The sequence below is a fragment of the Haplochromis burtoni genome, unplaced genomic scaffold (assembly GCF_018398535.1).
Source record: "Haplochromis burtoni strain Fernald_Lab_line unplaced genomic scaffold, NCSU_Asbu1 Contig_204, whole genome shotgun sequence".
Classification (NCBI taxonomy): Eukaryota; Metazoa; Chordata; class Actinopteri; order Cichliformes; family Cichlidae; genus Haplochromis; species Haplochromis burtoni.
The window spans coordinates 629,975-653,850 of NW_024582565.1; the positions used below are offsets into that span (position 1 = coordinate 629,975).

The 23,876-nt window shown below is 40.5% G+C and overlaps 2 protein-coding genes across 4 annotated transcripts in view; one reads left to right on the forward strand and one right to left on the reverse strand.

Annotated features, from left to right (window-relative positions):
- Window positions 1-4,454: 4,454 nt before the first annotated feature.
- On the forward strand, window positions 4,455-16,807 carry snx27b (sorting nexin 27b). Of its 2 annotated transcripts, none has more exons than XM_005936095.3 (13): window positions 4,455-4,972; window positions 8,563-8,794; window positions 9,005-9,197; window positions 9,588-9,652; window positions 9,749-9,853; window positions 9,946-10,024; window positions 11,455-11,618; window positions 11,708-11,797; window positions 12,275-12,424; window positions 12,530-12,658; window positions 13,878-13,937; window positions 14,034-14,096; window positions 14,235-16,807. In XM_005936095.3, the coding sequence occupies exons 1-13, from the start codon at window positions 4,641-4,643 to the stop codon at window positions 14,277-14,279; spliced, it is 1,707 nt and encodes a 568-aa protein (XP_005936157.1). In that variant the 5' UTR covers window positions 4,455-4,640; the 3' UTR covers window positions 14,280-16,807. The 2 variants fall into 2 exon arrangements, with proteins under 2 accessions (XP_005936157.1, XP_005936156.1); XM_005936094.3 differs by having other exon boundaries at window positions 4,456-4,972; window positions 14,034-14,082; window positions 14,235-16,804.
- Window positions 16,808-19,940: 3,133 nt separating this feature from the next.
- The window catches only part of LOC102289328 (neuronal acetylcholine receptor subunit alpha-7), an 8,372-nt gene continuing 4,436 nt past the window's right edge, over window positions 19,941-23,876 (reverse strand). For both annotated transcript variants that reach the window (XM_005936097.3, XM_005936096.3), the window contains exons 7-10: window positions 22,806-23,000; window positions 22,228-22,314; window positions 22,000-22,109; window positions 19,941-21,906 (exon numbers count right to left, since the gene is read on the reverse strand). In XM_005936097.3, the coding sequence (XP_005936159.1) occupies window positions 21,046-21,906; window positions 22,000-22,109; window positions 22,228-22,314; window positions 22,806-23,000 (1,253 nt within the window). In that variant the 3' untranslated portion in view covers window positions 19,941-21,045. The remainder of the gene's footprint in view (window positions 21,907-21,999; window positions 22,110-22,227; window positions 22,315-22,805; window positions 23,001-23,876) is intronic.

Consider the following 23,876-nt stretch of genomic DNA (forward strand, 5'->3'; position numbering starts at 1 on the left):
GGTGAGAAAGGGCACTTAAAAAATTCACCTGGATCACCTGTTGAGAGAAGAAAAAAGAAAAAAAGAGAAAACAAGCAAAAAAGAGAGCAACATAATAAACACAACACCACTGCAATAATCTAGTTAAGTGTAAATAACAGTAAATACTAAATATTGAATGCTATTGTGCAGCACACAAGACCGACAGCACACAATGTGCTTTGAGGTAGCAGCCAAGAAAAGTGTAGTTTGTGTCAGAGAACACCCGTGTGCACACGTGTGTGGATGAGCACGCTTGTATTCAAAACGTTTCTCCATGTAACGATCTGCTTGAGGGTGTGGGGGAGCCATAGCCCCATCCCCCAGGGCATGAAGCAGGCATAGAGGAGATCCAGGCCCCAGACATCCAGAGGCCAGAGTGTGAGAGCTCAAGGAGGACCGTTGGAGGGGCAACTGCTCTCTACCAAAAACTCCTGAAGGTGAATGTCCAGCCATCAATTCAATGCCCTGAAACGCAAGCTCACTTGCATCATACAGCAGGGAAATAATCTGAAAACCACTAGAAGGTCCACCTCTGAATCGCTGAAAAAGATAAAAGGAAGGTTTTGAAGCTACCTAATTAGTCCAAGACCAAAATTAAATCTGAATGAAAAGCGTTGGTATGACCTTAAACTGGCCACTCACGCTTGAAAACCTTCAAATGCGCCTGAAATGAACATTTCCCCAAAGTAAAGTGGGCCAAAATGCCTCCACAGTGACGTAAAAGACACATTGTCAGTTATCACAAATCCTTAATTGCAGTCATCATCAGGTTTCACAAAGAGCCTGGTAGGGTGGGTTGGCTTTTTCCCATAATAAATTAAATCATCATTTAAAAATTGCATTTTGTATTTCCTCAGGACATCTTTGCCTAATATTACTATAATTTTTTGATTATATGCAATCACAGCAATATGTACATCAGATTCCCCCTCGATTCTGATATTGGTAATACAGGAAACAAAGGAAAATGTTTTTGACAATAGGTTATGCATGCATGCATAAAGTACTGCCGCTAATATCATCCAAAGTGCTGGTAGAAGGTCATATCCATCCAAGATATAAGGTGCACTTGTTCCACCTGGAAGAAGTAAAGAGTAATATCTGCAGGCAGTCAATACAGCTGGCTGCTGGCAGATTTTTAAATCAATCAGATATACACAGCACACTTGCTCCACCTGGAAGAGAGTAAGGAGAATGCAGTCAAATTATCATATCGGCAGGAATGCCTTCTACAGTATGTCACTCCTCTCTGTTTGAGTCCATTCACACTGCCACGGTTCACTCTAAAATAACTAAACTATGAACTCGCTCACATGCATTCTGGCCTTACACTTCATCTGCTGCCAATTTATATTGAATTTGTGTCTTTTACATCACTGTGGAGGCAACCTTTGTGGAAGTTAAGAGGTTAAGGATCCAGTTATAAGCTTACATATATCTCACTGTTATTTGCTGTTCTATGTAAAGGCATCCAAACACTAACATAATATTTAAAATATAACCACTGGATGCCTCCCTGATTAATGAGCTAAGAAATGACCCCCTGCGTTGCACGTGTTGAAAAGCCAGACCATGTTTCCAAAAGCGATTTTATGCATTACATAAGCTGTTGTACAAATCAGGTTCTTTCATGATTTGTTCTTTGTGTAGAGATAAAACAAGAGAGTAAATGTCACAGCATTTATTTTGATTTGTTAATTGTCACTTCAGACGACGAACATCAGTTATACTCAAACACGGCGTATACATAATGTTATGTTTAATCTCAAGAGTCGTACATTCCTTGTTAAATGAAGGAGAAATAAATAAAAAAAGTAAAATGTTGAATAAAGGTGTGATTAATCATTGTGTATTAGACCCAAATGCATAAAATATTTGACAGACCTGGCTTAGCTGTTGTGAAGCACTCTCACTTTCTCATTGTACAGATTGCATATGTACAGCTGAAGTGTTTATCTCACAGAACCATAAATCATAAACTTTGTGAATTCAAACACGATATCAGAATATTGATCCAGCGTGTTAAAATCTGCCTTTCACTATCGTGTCCCAATTAAAGAAAGAAAAGGTTATATTGTTAGACATCAGATTTATATTTTTTTTTGTGCCATTCACAGCTTTTTGTGATGGCACTGCATTTTGTCTACTTGAGACTCACTGTAGAGCATTTCAGTCATTTCTAGATTGGTTAAAGTGTTTTTGTCTTCAGCAGCCTGGAGTATATGCACTGAATCGACCTGCCTCAGCTACACTTGGATGATTTGTTCAAAATGTTAGATTGGTGTGATGGACACATTCTTCTGTGAAGCTGCATTTAAACATTTCTCTAACAGTCTGATTCAGCTCTGCTTCCTTCAGGACACACACTGGAAATCTTTGATACCTTGTGTGATACCTCTTTAAAAAAGAAACACATCTGTCTAGCAGAGGATGATCTGTTCTGTCACCACACTTTACACGCTGTCATACTGAGTCCCTTTAATGTCTTCTGACATGTACTGTGCTTGTCGTTTTACTAAATTTAGTCAGCTATTTCTATTCTGGTACAGTTTGCTTTATAGAGCTATTTTAATACATGCCACTTATTGTATTCAGCTGTTTCACTTTATGTACTATTCATTTATTTTATTCATTTATTATCACTTTTATTGTAGTATCTAGTTTGTGAGTTCTTTATTGCAGCACATTCAGTTTTTTACATGTGAAATACACTAATATATTGTAAGACCTATTTAAACAGTTGGAGGTTGACAGAATTACAACAAATTGTGAATAAATAAACATCTTAGCGAGTAGTGGCCTGGCTGTGATAGAGGAGGATGTGCTGAGGAGTAAGGAGGAGAAAGGAGAATAGAGGATGCAAAAGGGTGCAGATGATGGATGATGCAGCATATAAACTGGTTCAAAGGAAGGTCAAAGAAACAAGAGCGACAGGACAGAAGCAGTGATTCCCCAAGATGACTTTTTTATTAATTTATTATTATTAGTTTATTATTACTGTATTTAACCAGGAAAGATCTAATGAGATTTTTTTTAAACGTATTTACAAGGGTAACCTGGATAAAAACAGCACTAAAATACACCACTCGTAAAATGTTATGAATTATAAAACATCAGTGATCTCCAACATATATAAACAAAAGAAAAGTCCAACAACAAGTTCAGCAGTGTAGTCAAAAAGTCCATCAAAACATTTACATGCAAATCTTTGGATATGTAAAATGTGAAGTATTTGTTTAAACTCACTCAGAGAAACAAATCCTTCAAATGGAGCTCATTCTGGTGCTGATTTCATACATAAGGGGAGAAGTACTTGAAGCCTTTTTTCCCCAACTCAGCGTGAATCCTTGGCATCGTCACTAAGAACAGATTTTGTGAATGAATGTAGTAAGATCCCAAACTTTTCTAGATAATATAAGGTGTAAGTAATATACTATTGCATACAGTGGCTTGCAAAAGTATTTGGCCCCCTTGAACTTTTACACATTTTGTCACATTACAGCCACAAACATGAATCAATTTTATTGGAATTCCATGTGAAAGACCAATACAAAGTGGTGTACATGTGAGAAGTGGAACGAAAATCATACATGATTCCAAACATTTTTTACAAATAAATAACTGAAAAGTGGGGTGTGCGTAATTATTCAGCCCCCTCAGTCAATACTTTGTAGAACCACCTTTTGCTGCAATTACAGCTGCCAGTCTTTTAGGGTATGTCTCTACCAGCTTTGCACATCTAAAGACTGAAATTCTTGCCCATTCTTCTTTGCAAAACAGCTCCAGCTCAGTCAGATTAGATGGGCAGCAGTTTTCAGATCTTGCCACAGATCTGAAAAAGTTGCAGACTATGTTTATATGAAACGTGTGTATACTTACTGCATTTGATGTATTTTAACCATATGTAATACAGATGTTACAGAATGCATCACGTGTAATTGATTGTTGTTGATTTTGCCACCCCATTTTCCATCCTAATCTCATGAAACCCTAAATAAATTTCTTTAGATCCGCCCCTGTGTAGTGTTTGAAAGGTGCTATATAAATAGACTTGCCTTTTGTAAATATGCCAAAAAAAATCTACACGTTTACAAAAAGTGCTCTTTTTGTTCTACAAAAAGGAAAAAAAAAACACTGTAACTACAAGGATTGATAGTTTAGACCATGATTTAAGCAGTGACATGTGTTCTCAACATCTCAATCAGGGATTTATCAGTGAAATAGTAAACAAAAGCGAACTTAGGAGTGATGAGATTTCTTATGGGGCCTGTGTTAAGTCTGGGAATCACATTTTAGAAGACTCAAAGTTACGGTCTGATCTCTTTCTTCACTGATTTAGTTTAGAAATTGCAGACTTCTGTTTGCTCTCGACACAATTATGTGCACTACTCAAGTAACTTAACGGTCAGTCTAAAAAAAACCGTCTCTGATGGTCGACATGGAACGCCTCCCGCGCATCCTGCTACGGTCTCGCGAATCATCGTAAGATTTCGGCTTTTTCCGGCTTACCTCATTCAGTTAGCTAGCCAAGCTGATTAGCCTGCTACTACAAGCTAATGTTTGTATGATATTTAATGTTGTAGCCGAATCTGATTGGATGATACAGTGAGTGCAGAAAAATGGCGGACGTAGCGGGGCAAGAAATTTGTTCCCCGGTCCCTCCGTCACCTCACCCTTCTTCTCGTAACGGCTCCGGCAGCGGTAACGTTACACCGGGCACCGGCGGCAGCTGCCAGACCGCAACCACCGTTACTTCAGGCCCGCGGCTGGTTCGGATAGTGAAGTCTGACTCCGGCTATGGGTTCAACGTTCGGGGCCAAGTAAGTGAAGGAGGGCAATTACGGAGCATCAACGGAGAACTGTACGCCCCACTGCAGCATGTTAGTGCGGTCCTTCCGGGGGGTGCCGCCGACAGAGCCGGCATTTCGAAAGGGGACCGGATTCTTGAGGTGTAAGTACTGTTTTTTAGCTTCTCTCCAAGCTGCTTATAACGTAAGTGATGAAAATGACCTGTTTCACTTTCCGGACGATCACGCAGTGAGCTCAAGGCAAACGTGACTTTATAGCATCATTCAGTCAAACTGGGAACACCAAGGTGCCAGTGTGTGCATGCACTGTGACACCGGTCCTGCAGAAGAGCCGTTCATCCCAATGAAAGGAGTGTCTGTGTGTGTCAGAGAGAAACGATCCGGGGATCATTAGAAATTCACGTCACACTGAAATCTATTCCTTTCATCCACTGCATGCCAGATATTTCCAACTCACTCCTGTGCACATTCACATCATCCTAAGCAGATGCAGTGTGGGTCATTTATCAATGAAACACTTTGTTTACACGAATCATGAATGGTAAACCAACATCAGCATCACTGAATTAGATGTTACTTAGCACTGAGGATTATTGCACCTGGTTGGTTTGGCATTGAAGTGTTCAAGTGTGTGTTGAACTGTTGTTGTGTGGAGTAACACACAGCATCAGCATCAGTACTCATGCTTCAGTGTGTCTGTGTGCATGGAATACCATGATGCAGAGAGGGAGGGATGCCTTGAGTTCAGTTCTGATTGGCTTTGTCCTCTCAAAGTCACTTTCTGATTGGCTGGCTTTTGCACACTGCTGTGTCAATGGATGGCCTGCAGTAACCTGGCAGTTTGTTGACCCCATTATTTCTGTGCCAGCATGTGGATGTGTGCCTGATCATTTTGTTATCATATACAAGATACCCCTCTGCTAGTATTATTAGCATGGTAAATAGTGGTCATGTAAAGCTACAGTACACTTACTAAATTTACTAGCCACATAGTATCCTTCAAGACCAGAGTGTACATAATACATCAAAAAACGAAACTTTAACAGTGTGGGACAATAATGAAAACATGACTCAAAATGCAGGATCAGACAATGTAAAACTACTACTTAGAAAAACATGAAGTGAGCTCAGAAATCAAAGACTCAACAGGAACAGAATAAGTCAGACTCTGGTTTAGAATAACAAAGAAATCAAAACAGGAGTCAAAAAGACTAGAATAATAAAAGCCAAACAGCAACCCAAACACAAATATATGCACTACGAATCCTAACCTTGAAAAACCACACAAAAAAAAGAAAACTGGGACCATGGCAGCCTGAGGTTATATGAAGGTTGTAAGGTGGCACATTATGATGCTGAAACTAACCATTAGAAAAAACGGTAAAACCACGTGGTCATCGAAAATCCTCGGTTGGCGACTTAAATGTTAAAGTTACTGTTGACTTTCTTTTTTCTCTGACCTCTGCTGTCAACAGAGCATTTCAGTTACTGGATGTCTGTTTTGAGATGCTTCTGCCTGAAATCCTGAAAGAGCTACAGTTTCTGAGTAACTCAAAACAGCCAGTCTGGCGCCAGCAGCCATGCAACATTAGTGACTTGATTTTAACCAGGTCCTCTTCATCGTGCTTAATTAACATGTGATTGGCTGGTTAAACATTTGCTAGTTTAATACAAGTAAGTAGTAAAGTGAGTCTAAGCACTCACATTCACACTGGAGTGGCTGCATACTAGCTGCAGCATGTCGAGTATTTTTATTTATTTGCACTTTTATAAACAGCTCCTCCTCTCAGACTTAAATTCAGTTTGTGTTATTTAGCATAATTATTTCAACATTTTGTTTTATTATAAAGGTCATATATATTGTTTAAACACTTTTCAAGGTGTCAAATGCATTTTAATTTGGCCTTTAAACTATGTGTGAGGGGTTGAACATTTATACATGAAGTACAGAACACTGCATAGTGCATAAAGTCACTTAATAAATCCTTAAGCTGCAGCAAAAACAAAATGAACACATACTAGTAATTTCAATTATAAAAGCAGAACTAGAAATCTGTCACATGGGAAGGGTGTCTACTGTAAAGTGTTTATCATAGTCAAAAGTGCTGATAGTGGCGGTGCAAAGGCCTCTGTGTCAGGTCCTTATTATATCATCATAAAGCTGCAGGAAGGAAAGAGCTGCCAAAATGCTTGGTCTGCATTTTTTCTTGTAGGACACGTTTGCGCTTTCTCCCACTCCACCTGCAAGATTGTTATATTTGTGTCCTCCATATTAGTCTTTTCTTACTTTTACCTACATAATCATCATACCCAGCTTTGCTATGTGTGCACTGGCTCAGAATGCCTTCTTTATGTTGAGTACATGTGTGTAGCTATTTTGTTCCACTGTAGGTAAAATAGAGCTTATGTTCATCAGGCTTCAACCCTCCATCTAAATGCCAGCATGGCAAACATAACAGATTCATTCAGTTGAAGCATTTCCTGCATTTCCTGTCCTGGCTTGTTACCATCTCAGTGGTTGTCTTTAATATAAGTTAGTGAAACATTTGTGGGCTTCTCACAACGTGCTTGTTTATAAAAATGTGAATTAGGACACTCAAACCTTTTGCATACTATCACGCTGCCTAAAAGATGTCACCCTGTGGTGATGTGTTTTTTAAGTCAACTAAACCCTAGAATTGGGTTTTATTTTCTGCTCAAAGCTCAAAGTGTATCTTAACAGCATATTAACACACTTTATCCCGTATTTATCACAACATGTGTTTTCACATTAGATGATCAGAGCTCATCTATGTCTACTTAATGTGAGAATTTGCCCCCAAACCACTGACTGTGTTACATTTAGGTTATGCAAATATCATTTACAGCACTGCTGGCTTCTGTAGTCTTTGGAAAATGTTCAAATGAAGTTTGGCCTGATTCCTCATTCACTGTAATATTTCCAAGCTGTTGTTTAAGTCCTGGAATGTAAAACACAGAATAATTTATTGAATCTCATTCAGGCCTCGTTCAAATACCGCCTTTATCTGCCAGCCTACGCTGGAGCTTGTTTTAAAAGTGTGAGAAATATCCAGTGGTGTCGCTGAGAGCTTTTAGATGAGGCGACATGGTTTTGGAGCAAAGTTAACTACGGGTTAGGCTGCTACAGCTCTGTCATTCACTCTGTTTGACACAACTGCCAAAGTGCACACACCCAGTGTCGCTCACTTTCAGCTGTGCTCATGACATAACCAAAGGTCTCAATTCTGAAAGAGATGATGCAAAAGTTCTACAATGTGCGCACCAGTATTTCTTATTTGAACCCTTTTTTTTTGCTGTTTCCCATTTCATTCAATATTTTTATATTGTTTAGCAGTTCAAATAATTCTTGTTATTTGTGAATCTTATAATTTCATGTGTTAAACTTCTACCCTGAGAGAGAAGAAGCAAAGTACAAGGCACTGATAAATTGTCTGAATATAACAGCCCTGCAGTCATGAAGCACTTAGTCATTTCTCATTGGTGTTAACAGCATGCCGTCTGTGTGTTGATTCAAGTCTCTGGTAATTAAAGGCTGCTGTTTAGATTATTTGATTGCATTAATTTATAATTGCATTTTCACTATTGTATTTCCTAATTCAGTGAAAAAAAACTCTGTACTCTTTAACGCTTATGAAAAATAGAAAGTTAACCTTAAGAATATTAAAAAAGAAAATGCTTGCCACTCTAGTATATAAATCTCTTTATTCAACAGCAATGGGGTGAACGTAGAAGGAGCAACACACAAGCAGGTGGTTGATCTGATCCGGGCCGGTGAGCGAGAGCTGGTGCTGGCCGTGCTGTCCGTTCCTCCCCAGGAGGCCGACTGCCTGGATCCCGGAGACGACGGGTCGGCCCAGTCCTGTTACGACTACTCCGACAAGCAGGCAGTGCCCATCTCTGTTCCCAGCTACAAACACACTGAACTCAACCATGAAAAGTTTGTGGTGGGTACACTCGTGCAAAAACACTCGGATGGATAAAAATGTTTTTGTAGTTGGACACAGCCAGTCACAACTCAAGGCTTATGCGATTGTTACATTCATGAGATGTTTATATTCAGGTCTGTGAGCAACCTAATGTTCTGGATATTATAAATACTGTTGACTAAAGATCACCGCCTTTTCATTTTCATTTTTCCACTTTCACTCTTCCAGGTGTATAATGTGTACATGGCAGGCAGACAGCTGTGCTCCAAGCGTTACCGGGAGTTTGTGATTCTACACCAAAACCTGAAGAGGGAGTTTGCTAACTTTACTTTCCCCAAGCTGCCTGGAAAATGGCCTTTTTCCCTTTCAGAGCAACAGCTGGACGCACGACGCAGAGGCCTGGAGGAATATCTAGAGAAAGGTGAGGAAGAGAGGAGGAGAATCAGGCTTTCTTCATAGGGCTAGCACACAAACAGTTCGCCCACTTACAGTTGCCTTCCATATTGTTTGGAACAAAGATACAGCTTTGTAGTTTTGCATCTGAACGCCACCACGGTTGATTGTAAATCAAACAAACAACACGTGATTATTCAGTTTTCCAAAACATTTGCATGACCTCTTTAAGGATTACACACATTTTTATAAACAAGACACCATTTTCAGAGGCTCAGAGTTAATGTGACAATTGACTGCTAAGCAGTTTTATGGCCAAGTGGTGAAGTCGCAGATGTCATTGTATAATGACTTTTATTTCACTTACACACACACACAAAAAAACCTGTATCTAATATAATGTGTGTTTCATCTGCAGTGTGCTCTGTCCGAGTCATTGGAGAAAGTGACATCATGCAAGAGTTCCTGTCTGAATCAGATGAGGTAAAAAAATAAAAATAAACGTGTCTTTTTGCCCGTTCCCCGCCTGTGACTCACTACGCTGTGTCTGTCTTTCTGGCTGTCTTTGCTGTGACCTAGAATTATAACGGTGTGTCGGATGTGGAGTTGAGAATAGCGATGCCAGATAAAACTACACTCACTGTCAGAGTTCGCAAAAATTCAACTACAGACCAGGTCTATCAGGTAAGCCCACACAAACACAGTCCTGTCCCCACTATAGCCACAACATTATTTCAGTCTCTCACTCTCATTCTGTGGCAATCTCTCGCGTTCAGGCTGTTGTTATGAAGCTAGAGATGGACAGTGTAACAGCCAGCTACTTTGCTCTGTTTGAGGTCTTCAACCACACCTTTGGTGAGTAAGGGCAGGTAACTCAAGCACAGGTTGCATTTTTGCTAAAGCATAGCACAAATGTTGCTGTAGTTGCTATCTGTGATCACTAACAAGTGACAGAAAAGAAAATATCTGTATGCAGCCACCTTTTTTTATAATCATCTAGAAGCAAATACCTTATACATGAATAATCATGCTCATAATATGGTTTGTAAGGGCATTTATAATGATGTCACATTCGTTTGACAAAGGTTAGTGTGTTGTTTGTGCCTAATTTAAAAAATGAAATAAAACTACAGTAGTAGCATTTCTGTTTAATGCACAAAGTTCTCTATGACCTGTGTCTATTACAGCAAGCACAAATGCACCACAACATTAGCAATAACCAGTTATATTTGACGAGAATGAAAGTTTTGTGTGTATCCACTAAAGTTTCAATTTGTTTCTTTCTTGCAAGGAATAAATCAGCAAATTCTATCCCCAGTGATGTGAAGAAAGCCATCCCCGTTTTATTTTTAATCAGCTGAAGAGCTGATAATTACAAGTGTATGCACTTGTGCTGTTCTTCCACACCCCTTCCACACCCACACAACACTTTTTTTTCCAAACTCTAGGAAGGAAATTGTTTAGCAGCACGAAGGAATCTTTCACAAGTAAAAAGAAGCATTTGTCTTGCAGTTCTAACATCAGTTACATTTACTTCAGTGTTTACTTTAGAATGTTGTAGTGTAATGTAAAGTTACACTCCTTATGCTGTAGGTGTAGATAACTGTGGCCTGATTTATTCTGTCTCAGAAGGCTCAGAAGCGTCATCTGTTTCTTGAAACGATCCTTAGCTTTGGTTTCACAGTAACGGTTTCGCTGTCTTTGGTTTTTGACCTTGCTTTGCCTTTCTTTTTTCCTTATTCGTGTTGCATTGTTTTGTATGGCTTGGTTACTGTCACAACATTGTATCACAAAGCAGAAAGTAACAAGCCTACAACCACATTAGCAGCTCGTGAAACTTTATTAATAAAACCTATTATGAAGAATTGTGTTTGTTTGTTTTTCATGCAAATTATCGTTATTTTATTAAGAACATTTCTAATGGATCGCCAGTCTTTTTTCCCCCCGTAGTGCTTGTATTAAATTTCATGGCCATCATTCTGGCAGTTGCTGAACAAAAGACACTTGATTTACTGCTGTACAAATGTCTGTCGAACTGACTGACACACTGACAAAGAAACTGACCTTCCTGTGCAGCTAGCCTCACAAAAAATACAGCACAGGTTATGTGACTTTATTGACATATCCAATAAAATGAAATTATATAAACTTAAATGAAACCCGATTGATTTTTGGTTCATAGATGGTATCCATCTTTGTGGAAGAAGTACAGTTAAGTCTTAGGAGGTAGGATTTGTGCTGTTAAATGTTCTACAAATTTCTTTCATGTCTTCTTTCTTCTTTAGTACGTAAGCTTGCCCCCAATGAGTTCCCCCACAAACTGTATGTACAGAACTATACCTCAGCGATCCCAGGAACCTGTCTCACCCTACGCAAGTGGCTCTTCACCACAGAAGAGGAGATTTTGCTTAATGACAACCAGCTCGCTGTCAACTATTTCTTTCACCAGGTGCGTACACACTGTGTATTTGTCTGCTCTGTTTGGTATGCTTAGTGGATTTTGTATTTAATTGTGTCTCCTGTCTGACCTCTTTGCAGGCTGTGGATGATGTGAAGAAAGGCTTCATTAAAGTTGAGCAGAAGTCTTATCAGCTACAAAAGCTGGCCGAGCAGAAGAAGATGTCCATGGTGAGCCTTTTATATACAGCACGCTACTGTTTGAGAGTAACATGCACATACAGAGACATTGTATTCTCACTATATCTGAGTGTGTCGTCCACTTTGTCACACTGCTTCATTCTTATTTCACTGAGTGTTATACCACAGTGTAAAAAGGAAGTAGTCTAAGAGCGAGTGTGTCACAGACACACATTCTTGCCAGCAAAATGTGCTCGCTGAAAGTGAATAAGTGAGTGAGCATCAGTAAATTACCGCCAATTTGAAGAGATTAAAGCTGCTCCAGCAGGTAAATAATCACATCCCGTTTCTAAATCAGTCAGGCTACAGAGAATAACTGCACTCTGCTTTATAGCCTTAAGTGTTTTTTCACAGTTAAAAAATGCACCCTGCATCTAAACTTCATTCAGCTGCAGAGCATCCTCTTGTTTTTCAGTTTGTGAAAAATATTTAGCTCACATTGCCTCTTCTCCCTCTTTTTTTTCACAGTACCTGAGTTTATTGCGAACTTGCGAAGGCTACAACGAGATCATATTCCCCCACTGTTCCTGCGACTCTCGACGTAAAGGCCACGTGATCACGGCCATCAGTATTCACCACTTCAAGCTGCACGCCTGCACAGAGGAGGGGACGCTTGAGGCAAGGCCTACTCTTTGCTGTGTGCGTGTGTGTGTGCGTGTGTCTGCCTTTTCTATACCTCTTGTGTAACAGGGTGAGTGTACTGAAGCCTTCGTGTTGTTCCAGAATCAGGTGATTGCATTTGACTGGGGGGAGATGCAGAGGTGGGACACGGATGAAGAGGGCATGGCCTTCTGCTTTGAATATGCACGAGGAGAGAAGAAGCCACGCTGGGTCAAGATATTTACTCCTTATGTATGGATCACACACATATCAATGCATACATATTATGTTTATTTGTTAATACTGCTACAAATGAAATAATTTTAAAGAACTCTAAAAGAAAAAGTTCAGGATGAGGAGAGTTACTGCTATATTAAGAAGGAACAGATCATGGTAAATGGTAAATATGGTCTCTGCAGATATTTTATTGAGTAGATTGACACCACTTGTATGCCTTTACAGTAAATAAGAGGATGACACAAGCAGCCAGTAATTTTTATTTTTTTTTAAAGTAGTGGCAGTAGTGAGCCTAGTTCACTTACACATTACATCATAGCAAACTTCCCTGTTTGTATGGATAAAATCAGCCAGATACACCTGCTAATTAACCAAAAAAAATGCTTGAAAAGAAGAAGCCCATATTTAATTGGAAATAGTACAAAAACATACCCGGTGATGGCACCGAGAAGTTGTATCGAATCTTGAAAAATCATCATTTTAAATTGAATTCCTTTAAAAAAAAGTTAGTACAGGTGCTTGTTTACTACTGTGTTACAACACATCTTCTTTCACCAGCTCTTAAAGCCTTTGGGAACCAGTTACTGTTGCTTTATAAAGTGTGTTTATGCTGAGATAAGTTAATCAGTTGGTGGATGTAAGTTAAACTATATTTACAGGCAAGTACAAGAAGGTGGTATCAAAGTTCTTATCAAACTCCTTGTAAAGAAAAGAAAGAGACTCTCATTTCTACTACTCTTTTAGAGCAGCGATGTTAGGCTCATTTTATATGGTGGGTGACATGCAATCACTTTGATCTCAAGTGGGCCGAGCCAGTAAAAATACAGGATAGATGTGTAAAATTAGAGAAAAGGGTATAATGGTTCACTGCACAGACTGTCCTGTAATTATAAAATATAATGGTTTTGTTAGTTTACTGCTGACTAATTAATATTTGAAAAACAGGACCGTTTATGTCATTTAATTATTTATCTGTTAATCACTTTAATTCAACATGAAAGCTAATGGGGGGTGGGCAGTTTGTATCAATAGGAAAAGCTGTAAAACGTATTAAATACAGTTAAAAACTTCAAATCTATGCACTCCGTCAAATTTTCTAAAGCTGTTCAGTGAGTCAGATTCTAGTCTTCGCTGGGCTCATTCTGACCCTTGGGCCTTATGTTTGACACCACTGTTTTAGAGAGAACCGTATAAACGCCAGTCTAAATCTGTGCTTCTCTTTGTCATTGTTTAGTTTAACTACATGCATGAGTGCTTTGAGAGAGTCTTCTGTGAGCTGAAATGGAGGAAGGAGGTAATGCCCTTCTGCTTCTTTACAGAATAATCTGCTCTAATACAAGCCATTTACTTCTGTCCTGTACTTACGGCAATAATGCATCTGTGCCTTCAGGTGGAAGAGGAGGCTACAGACAAGGACAATAAGAACTGCAGTAAAGATGGTATGTGTGGCAAGGTAAGGCTTTGCCTGCCTCTGTCCAGTTTGATACCAGTGATAATCCTTTTACTTTCTTGTTTTGGTGTTTTATACAGTTTCTTTTCCTTCTGTGTCTAAGCTTGTGGTTTTTAGCCCTGGTTTCTGTTTCTGTAACAGAATATTTTCCAGCTGCTGAGGCACAGAAGGGATGGGGGCACCTAGGAAGGGAGATCGTTACCTCGTAACTACATCGCCATCACCACCTCAGCTCAGTTTTGGCCCCGACCTTCCCCCCCATACCCACCAGAAATCAGCTGTTAACTACTCGGACGTCATTTAAACTCCATCAACTTCAACATGAGAAGCTCCTCCTTACATGCAAACCAACAAGCATCTGCTGATGAACACGTTGAATGAACAGACGCATAAAAAAAAATAAACTACAGACTTGTGTACCAGAACTCTCGAATCCAGCACATCGCGACCATGCATTAAGCAGAGCTCCGTTGAAAAGAAACGAGCTGCCTACAGAATCAAAGTGACGGATTCATGCGAGCCTTCCTCTTATTGGCAGGGACTTGAAGTGGAATGTGACGTGCAAACGATCGGGGTTTTGAACCTTCTTTTAAGAAGTCCTACTTGAAAAAGAGAGCTGAAAAGATTGGTGGACAAAGAAAGGAAAGTAAAAGTTGTTAGCTGCCCTCAGAAAGGGGACCACAAGATCACATTAATCACTGATTCGGAGGGGTGACCACAGGAAGACATTTAGCTTCTCAGTTTATGGATTAGAGCCTCAGTGTCCTGCGTCTCCATGCGTGTTATTAATATATGCAGAAAACCCCATCAGCTAAGAGAGAAGGGGCAAACCAGAGTCGAGCCCTGATAAAGTAAGTTACAGCTGAACCATGTCACATACATTAATTTCCATGTGTTGCGAACTGCATTTGCATTAATAATGTGACAAATGAGAGAAGGGATGAAGAACGCAGATTTTCTTTATAGGCTGTTTGTTTGTTTTTTCATATTTGGGTGCATATCAATGCTTAGACATATGTTGCACTTTATCCAGCAGTATTATTGACCTCCAAATGTGCATAGTATAATGTAAAAGGGCAATAGATGGAATTATAATGGAATAAGTACAGGTCTACATTTATCACTGACTACGGTGCAGTTATATACTGTGTGAGTGTGCAGAATTGTGCATTCAACTCTTAGGTAATCTTTTTAATGAACACACCATGCAAAATGTTTACGGCCATCGTGGAGCAGCGGTGATGCGGAGCTCCGCTCAGACACGTAACATCGTGCTTTACCCAGAAGAGGCAGCAGGGGTCCTTGTCCTCCTGCCGGCTCTTGAGCATGCAGTTATTACTTTTTTTTTCTGAGAGCTCCCACCGGATTTATAATGGGCCCGTAATTCAAATGGCCTTTCTATGCAGCACTATTTATCTGTGTAGCTGGTGCTTTGCTGTTGAATCACTTATTCTCTGCAGATTCGGGTTAAACAGGATGACAGTCTCCGAACAAAAAAGCGATGGCTTTATCCTTCGACCATTTGACAAAATAAGGATTACAGTGCGCAGCCCGTAAAGACATCCTACCAGCCGATGATTCAAAAAGGTAAAGCTCAACACTGTAACGCCATCTCTAAATGAGCCCAGTTCAAGTTCCAATGTAATCAAAACAATTATGCAGTGAGCTAGAACCTAATTATTTGATGGTGCAATACAGAGCCTGACAAATAAACAAAAATTACAATTCATTGCGTCATTAAAACCTGGCGCTGCGATGGCTGAAATTAAACATTTATTATTGCTTAGTGCAATTTTGTGATCTCCCATCCTTATTAATGAAATCGTAATGTGTTGCACTTTTTTCAGTTTGAAAGTTACCAGTGAGTCGGACAAATATTACATGGTTGTTTCTACACCAGTTGCTTTTACAAGGTGAGAGAAGAGTGGCATGTTCAGTTATTATTATCTTAATAGAGGTATTTTTAAAAATCAATATATTGAAAGCTGAGATTTGTTCTTAGGTTTAAATTAAAGCTTCTTCTGAGTCAACAGCAATTTTATAAAACAATCACGTTATAGGTTGTAGAAACAGAATATGATGCCACTGGCTTAATAGCATTAATATTAAAGATATCTACAAGACAGTAGGGAGCTTTAAATTTACATCAGTGAGTCTACCTAAGAGTCCTCGTTATCGTGATAGCGCTGTTCACGGAAGCATTTTGGGGTGATTAATGAGCTTCAGCACACCTTTGTGAGGGTAGAAAGGAGGTTTAATTGAATGTGTTGAGCCTTGAATTGAGGGATTGAATGTGCAGTCTTAAAGGCTGAACACATTTCCCCAGGATTCGTGTCTGCTTACTGAACCATGTCTGACACAGTCGATTGTCTGGCATCGCCTGATCACCCCACCTTCAAGCCCATGGGCTCACCCATCCACCCCATTCCCCCTACACACACGTGCACACACTTTCTCATGCTGACTGAAGTTAGATGTCACGTACAGTTAGATTCGATTTTAAATTCAGCTGATGAGCGTCACACTAAGAAGGGGATGGAGAATGACAACCTACAGAGCCTTTGACATGTCGAAATGTAAAATTTAAGCAAGTGTTTGGTTACATCGCTTACTGTAATAAATTGTAACATATTCTTTTAAATAAACCGATTTATTGATGCAAAGTTGGTTGTTGTTTATTTGCAACTAACGTTGTGTGTTTGGAGCTGAGTCAAGGAGTGCGGAAATCACAAAGTAACAGACAGTCCCCACAGTGGGCAGAGCCAGATTTATCCTATAAAGTTGATTTTACACCTGTACCCGTGTCTTTATTCCACTCTTCCTCTTTTCCTCTTCTCTCCTCACCGGCTTCCTCTTCTTTCCCCAACTCCAGCATCTTATAATGAGATCTGGGAGACAATTACCCAATAGGCAGCGAGATAGCCGTTACATATCGACCTGCATCAAGTGTCTGCACCCAGTAATTAATAGGTATTGATTGCTGCTGGTGAGGTGGTGACTGAAAATTATCTTGGAATGGGTGAATTTTGAAAAGCTAAAAATCTTTGGTCTGAAAATCTGTCCTGAGAGACCTCGTGGAAGTATTCAGACCTGAGTGCTGATTAGTTTCTGAGGAAGACACTTCACAAAAGAATTAAGCTCTATTCTAATAGTAGATCCACTGCTGATGGGAGTGCAAACTCATTTTCAGCTTCTGTGCATTTATTGCATGTGAAATTAGTTGTCATTTTGATATAAAAACATAAAAAGACCCAAGTGCTTCTCTCTTCATCTTCCCTCCAAGGAATTGCGTCTCCCTGCTTGCAACACACCACAACCGTGTTGTGAAGCTTCTTTTGATTGCTTGAAAATGCTTTTTGCACAGCTGGAGCAGTGCCAAGTGTTGTTCTCTGTTATAGAGAGCTTTTTAACGGCCTCCAGCATGAAAGATTACAGGCTGGCCTAAAATAAAAAGGTGAGCTGTTTCTGAAGGTTTGATCACCTTTTGTAAAATATTCACCAGCAGGCCTGAAAAACTTACTTTTAATGGGTAAGCATTTGTATCTCACAACCCTGATACATCCCACCCACATAATATGATGGCTCTGATGACTGGTGACATATAATGGAAAGAGTCACTTAGGTATTTAGCTAAATTGCTTAGTTTCAGTGATAATTTAAGTTCAGTTTTTTAAGTCCAAATTTCAGTGAACTAAATGAAGTCTTAAAATTGGAGGATGATACGGCTGGTAGTATTTCAGAATCTGCAGATCTAGTGAAATTTTCACACACAACCAACTCTAGGGTTTACAGGGAATGGTCTGAAAAAACGAAAATATCCAGTGAAAATGCCTCGTTGATACCAGAGGTCAGAGGAAAAGAGCCAGACTGCTTTGAGCTGATAGGAAGGCAACGGTAACTAAAATAACATCTTGCTGCAACCAAGGTGTTCAGAAGAGCATCTCTGAGGGCAGCACATGAAGTAGATGAGCTACAGCAGCACTCATTTGGATTTTACGGTCAGAATTTGGTGTAAATACCATGACATCGTGAATCCATCCTACTTTGTATCCACAGTTCTGGGTGCTGCCTGTGGTGTAATGATGTGTAATGATATTTTATGACCATCTTCTTATGGCAGCTTCCAGCCGGTTCACACACAATGTCACAAAGCTCAGATCATCTCGTGTTTGTTGAACATGACATTGAGTTCACTGTCTCCACAGTTACCAACACCATCTAATAGAGCACCTTCTGATGTGTTGATTCACATCATGCATGTGCAGCTGACAAATCTGCAGCAACTGTGTGATGCTGTCACATCGATATGGACAAAAGTCTCTGTGTGTGCATATTGTATATTCTCGCTGCACTGGTGGGTTTCTTCAGTTTACATCTAAGTAAGAAGGCGTGAGCTTCTGTGGAAAACCTATTATGGGCTGGCAACCTGACAGCTCCTGCTTGTCATGCTGACTGTGGCAAAAGCTGATTGGCAAGTGAGTGAACTATAAAAACAAGTTTCAGCTTATTTGAGTTCAGCAGCTTTTTCACATTTTGATCAATTAAACTTTATTAAAATACAAGACAAAATGGTATTTCAGCGATTACGCCATCCTTTTAGATTGTCTCCCTGCCTTATTTTTCCCACATAAGCAAAAAAATTGCAAAGCGAGAGCACTGCACAAGCAGCCGTAAGTGAACAGTTTGTGTGGAAGCGATCTGAAGCAACAGAAAGAGACAGCTTCAGGACCATGAGTGGTTACTGCATTAGGTCTGCAGCAGAGCCCTTACTTTACCACTCGATGTGTGCGTGGGTTTGTGTTTGCGCTGCTCTTGGTATCCGTGGATGTGTGTGTGTGTGTGTGCGCGCAGGTACATGCGACAGCTGCAGCCACAGATTGCAGTGGCCCCTTGATAGACACGACGCGTATTCTGCATCCCGCTGCATTGTGCTCGTCTGTTTGGATGACTCAGTGTGCATCTCTTCCCAATAAACAGATCTGCATGAGCTGTCGACACAAAGCAGGTGGAGGAAAGAGCCAGTGAAGGAGGAGAGTATCTCAGATTTATTACCTGCGCTGTAGTGCATCTCTCAGCAGCCCAGTTTTACAGACAAAAGGAGTTCAGTAGGCCGTTGAAATACACAGAGATTTCTCCAATAGTGAACTAGCCTACAGCACATAGAGGACAAGTCAAATTAATAGCCTCGGGGTAAAGGTGCGAGTCCGGCTGTGCCAAGACACCAATTTGCCAAATTCAATCCTCATAATGTGCTTGCATTATTTCCCAGTCAATCATTTTAAACGAGAATTTTTGCCAAGATCATCACATAAATCCCAGTGAGGACATCCTCTTCCAGTTCTGAATAAACATCAAGTCACCCATAAATGCTAGACACAGTACAGTTCAGCAGCAGTATAGAGGAGAGGGAGGAGGAGGAGGGAACGTTTGTTCTTCACGTTCTTCCTTCCCCTGCCTCATTAACGAGCAATCAGTTAAAAAACTTTATTGGTCTCTTGCCGCTTTCTCAGCACATTTTTTTGCTCCCTCCTCTGTTTCTCTCAACCAAGTCATGAGACCACCTTGTTCTATTCGTCGTCTCTTTCATTCTGCATCCTTTCTGTCGGTGTCTCTCTGCAAAGCCCTCCCTTCCTGCGACGCCCTCTCTTTTTTCCTTTTGCCCTCTCTATTGCTGTGCTTCATTACCTCTATCTTCCCTTTTCCTCTTTGGCTGTTCCCCTTCTCCTTCACTCCCCCTGTCCTCTGTTCCTATGTCGCTTTGAAAACTTGGACTGGGAGGAGACGAACGAGGGAAAAGACTGAAAATTTGATGCATGTGTAGAGAATACAAAAGACAAGATTGTTTATTTCTACAGCCATTATTTACAGCTCAGTCTGTCACAGCCCTGGTAATAAAGTGTCCAACATCATACATTACATTAAAAATCACAATCACAGGGACTGCATTTTTCTGCATACACAACAGCGCGAGCGTGGCAATAGATGAGCAAGAGTAATGCATGTAATTAAATAAAAGCCTTGGGAAATTTACATGACTAATCATCGATTCTTCCTTTGCAGTCTGAATTTTACTGACACCAGAGCAGATAAACTATAATATTACAAATCATGAACAAAATAAGGAGTTTTAAAACATTTCTTTTCAGTGCAGTAAGCTCTCATAGATAATCAAAAAGCATCCTCCTTAACGATAAACAGAGGGCATGTTTGAAACATCACGTCGATGCAGTGTGTAAGTTTACAGCAACTAAAATGCAATAGACAGAAAATATTCCCTTGACGGTATGCGAGAGGTGTTTTTTAGCACTTCACTACCATCTCAAGCAAACACAGTTGCTAAAGAAGATGCAGAAGTTCATCCGTAGTGCCTCTGATTCATCACATTTTTTGCAGGCATAGACATCCTTCTAAAAGAAAACCTTGAAAGAAAATGAATTCAATTGAAACCCATACACCACCTTGATACTGTTAACAAAATATGGGCACTGCAGATTTAAGAAATAACAGTTTTCACTGATACTCAGTACACAAAGCTAGGCTTGATGTAACCCTGAACTTTTAAACTCTTACATAAGTTCTGCTTTAAAACCTCTATGTCTAGTTTCTCTTGACTGGGCAGCTGTAATCCTATTTTACAAATTTAATAAAGTCAGGCTGTGGGATAACTATCTTTAAGGCGTCTATTTCACAAAAAGCATTTATTTCTAGACTAAATATATGTTAGTTAGTCCACAAACCATCATTAAATAATGAAACAAAGCACTGTAACAGTGTTGGAGGCATGATGAGGTCTACAGTATACAGGATAAAGGACGAAACTGACGCATCACGGTCCATGAAATACTCGCTGTTTACTTCCGACTGCCTTAGAAAGCAATTGTGCTTCCAGCACGTCCGTATCTGTGTCATCTCTTAACACCTCCTTGGTCTATCAAATGTCTTTTTTTGCCTCTTAGAGGAAGTCTTTCGAGAGTGCTATTCCAAAGTTGGGTGCAGCCATAAGGATAGCGATGGTACAGATAATGTTGAAAACACTGAATCCAACCAGGCACAACCGGTCGATGACCGCCGCGGCAAACTGCCACTGCTCTGCCAAGCTCAACTGACGGTCCTGCTCACGAACACGTTCAACTAAGAACTGCACCTCTGCCAGAAGAGCCTGCAGCTGGTTGTCCACTGCCACAGATCGAATCATCCCACTGTGGGCATGCAACACAGCTGATCTCCCAGTCCCAGCCTCTAAGCCGCAGACTCCAGAAGCTGTGGTTAATTGGTCAGGGTCCAGGCACACTGGAAGTTCCTGTGTGGGGCTCACAAACTTAGAAGATTGGTGTTGGTGATGAAGTGGTATATCGCTGACTGGTCCCCCTCCTGCTCCTGCTCCCTCTCCTTCTCCTAGTTCACTGTTACCCCTACCATGACTGGTGGTTCTGTTTCTCTGGATCGGTTCCAGCTCTGCTGTGGTGTGGAAGGTCTGGAATCCCATGTAAGGCAGATGCCCATTAGGCTGGGGTTGTGGGTTGGGATCTCTGTGAATGGGATTAGGGAGGATGATAGCCTGAGAGTTTGGACGGTGAGGCAGTGAGTGTGGCAAAGGGAGGTTGAGCTGTGCCAGGCTGGCCTGCAAGGAGTTCAGGCCCTGTGGGAGGACGGAGGGCGCTGGTGTGGGGATGGTGGTGGTGGTGGTGGTTGGAGAGGACAGGGTCTTGCTTTGGGAGTCTGCCTGACTGTTGGAAAGAGTAGGCTCCACTCCCTCACCTGGACGCTTCATTCGCAGAAACCAGGGAACCCACTGCAGCAGAACTAAATTCACCTGAAAGATACGGACACAGATACAAACATAAACACACTTCAGATAAATATGTATTGCATTGTGTATAATATCTCACTCACTGTCACAACTTACCCAGCGTGGCATGTGTCCACTGTCGGGGTTATGGTGATGGAACTGGAGGACGATGACTGTGGCTACCACTGACATCCCAACTATCACCATGGTGCTGGCGAAATACTGACCTGAAACACATGTGAGACTTTGCTACTAATCTGTTGGCTATAAACGGGATTATCATCCTGCAAAATCTCCAACACTGACATGCAAATTCACATGCAGTCGGAAAAAAAAAACCCTGACCTATCAGTGGTACAGAATCTGAAGTGGCGGGCATAATCTCTGCAACCATCAGCATGAAGACAGTCAGAGAAAGCAGAACTGTGATGCCTGGAGGCCAACACAAGACACCGGGGAATCGTGGGTTGCAAAAAAAAGAAAAGAAAAAAGAAAAAGCCCTTAAGAGAAGAAAATACATGAGTAAACTTAGTAGAACTGTATATTTGGTATGCTGTACTTGACTTCTCACCATAATCATCTGGATTACTGACACTCCCAGGAAAACTTATTCGATTTTACTGTTTTTCATCTTCCCTCTCATCTTTTCTGCCTTTGTCTTTCCTCCCTACCACGACATCCCTCCTGACACTGTACAAAGGCTCTGACTGAAGGTTTTCCAATATTGTTAACAGAGAAAGACTGCTGGAAAAACACTGGAGTGAAATAAGCCATTGCCTTCTCAAGAGGAGTGAGGAATAATATGCAGCTAGAGAACATATTTTATCTTAGAAGCAGATTCACCTCTTGTTTTTCATTATCTCCCTTGCTTATTGTCAGACTGTGCCTTGTCCCTGCTCCCCTGGTCACTTATTATTCCTCACCCAGACTGATTTTCTCCCCAGAGTTGGCAGGCAGCAGGAAGACCAGCAGGGTCATGGAGGAGAGGAGCACACAGGGGATGAGGAGGTTGAGAGCGTAGAACAGGGTCCTTCTGCGTAACGTCACCACAAAAGTAACGTCGGGGTAAGGCTCTACACAGCATTCATAGAAAACCTCATTACGACCTCCTGGGACCTCTGAGAAAAATTAGGAAGCATAGAGATATAGTAACTGCGTAAGCGATGAGAAAGCAGGGAAGCAAAAAATAAAGAATATCAGAAAATCAATATAACTAATGAAATGTATTTTGGTGCATCCACTGAATATTTGTGATTGTGTGTGGGGAAAGCTGCATGTATATCCAATACTGTGCAACAGTCTCGAGTCATTTCTTTATATTTTGCTTCCGAGAAGACAGACTTGCTTGAATTCTTTTTTAAAAATCGACAGTAGTTCTCTCCTCTCTCTGAAGGTCTTTCACATTTTTTTGTTTGTTAAGCCACTTAACACAGACCTGGGAATCATTCAAGTATAAAAAATGTGCCTATCTCAAGGGATGAACCAGTGTTGTGTGTACACTTAACAGCAGACAAGTTAGCTAAGAACTATTTTAAATTGTATTACTTTATTAGACACTAGCGGCCTATTGCAAAAAACATTGAATTTGTTCAAATTTCTTTATTTCAATCTAGGAAACATGCCAAAGATAACACAGTTTGACAAGCATAAAATAGTGTTTTTACACCCACAAGGTGATTCCCAAAGTACTATTAGCTGAAAACTTGGCATATCTGGGCAAGGTGGGCAATGTGTCCTTAATAAATTTGAGGAAACTGGACAAGTGGAGGACAAAAAAAGAAGTGGGAGGTCTAAAAAACAATCTACCAGAGATGAACGGTATCTGAAAGTCATGTCCTTAAAAAACAGTGTCAATACAGTAAAAGGATACCTGGATAGAAAAACACACATAGGAACACTATCAGTCATGGATTGACCTCCCCAGAGATTGGACCTCAACATTATTGAAGCAGCGTGTGATCATAAAAGGCAGTAATCATCCAAAGAAGAGCTTT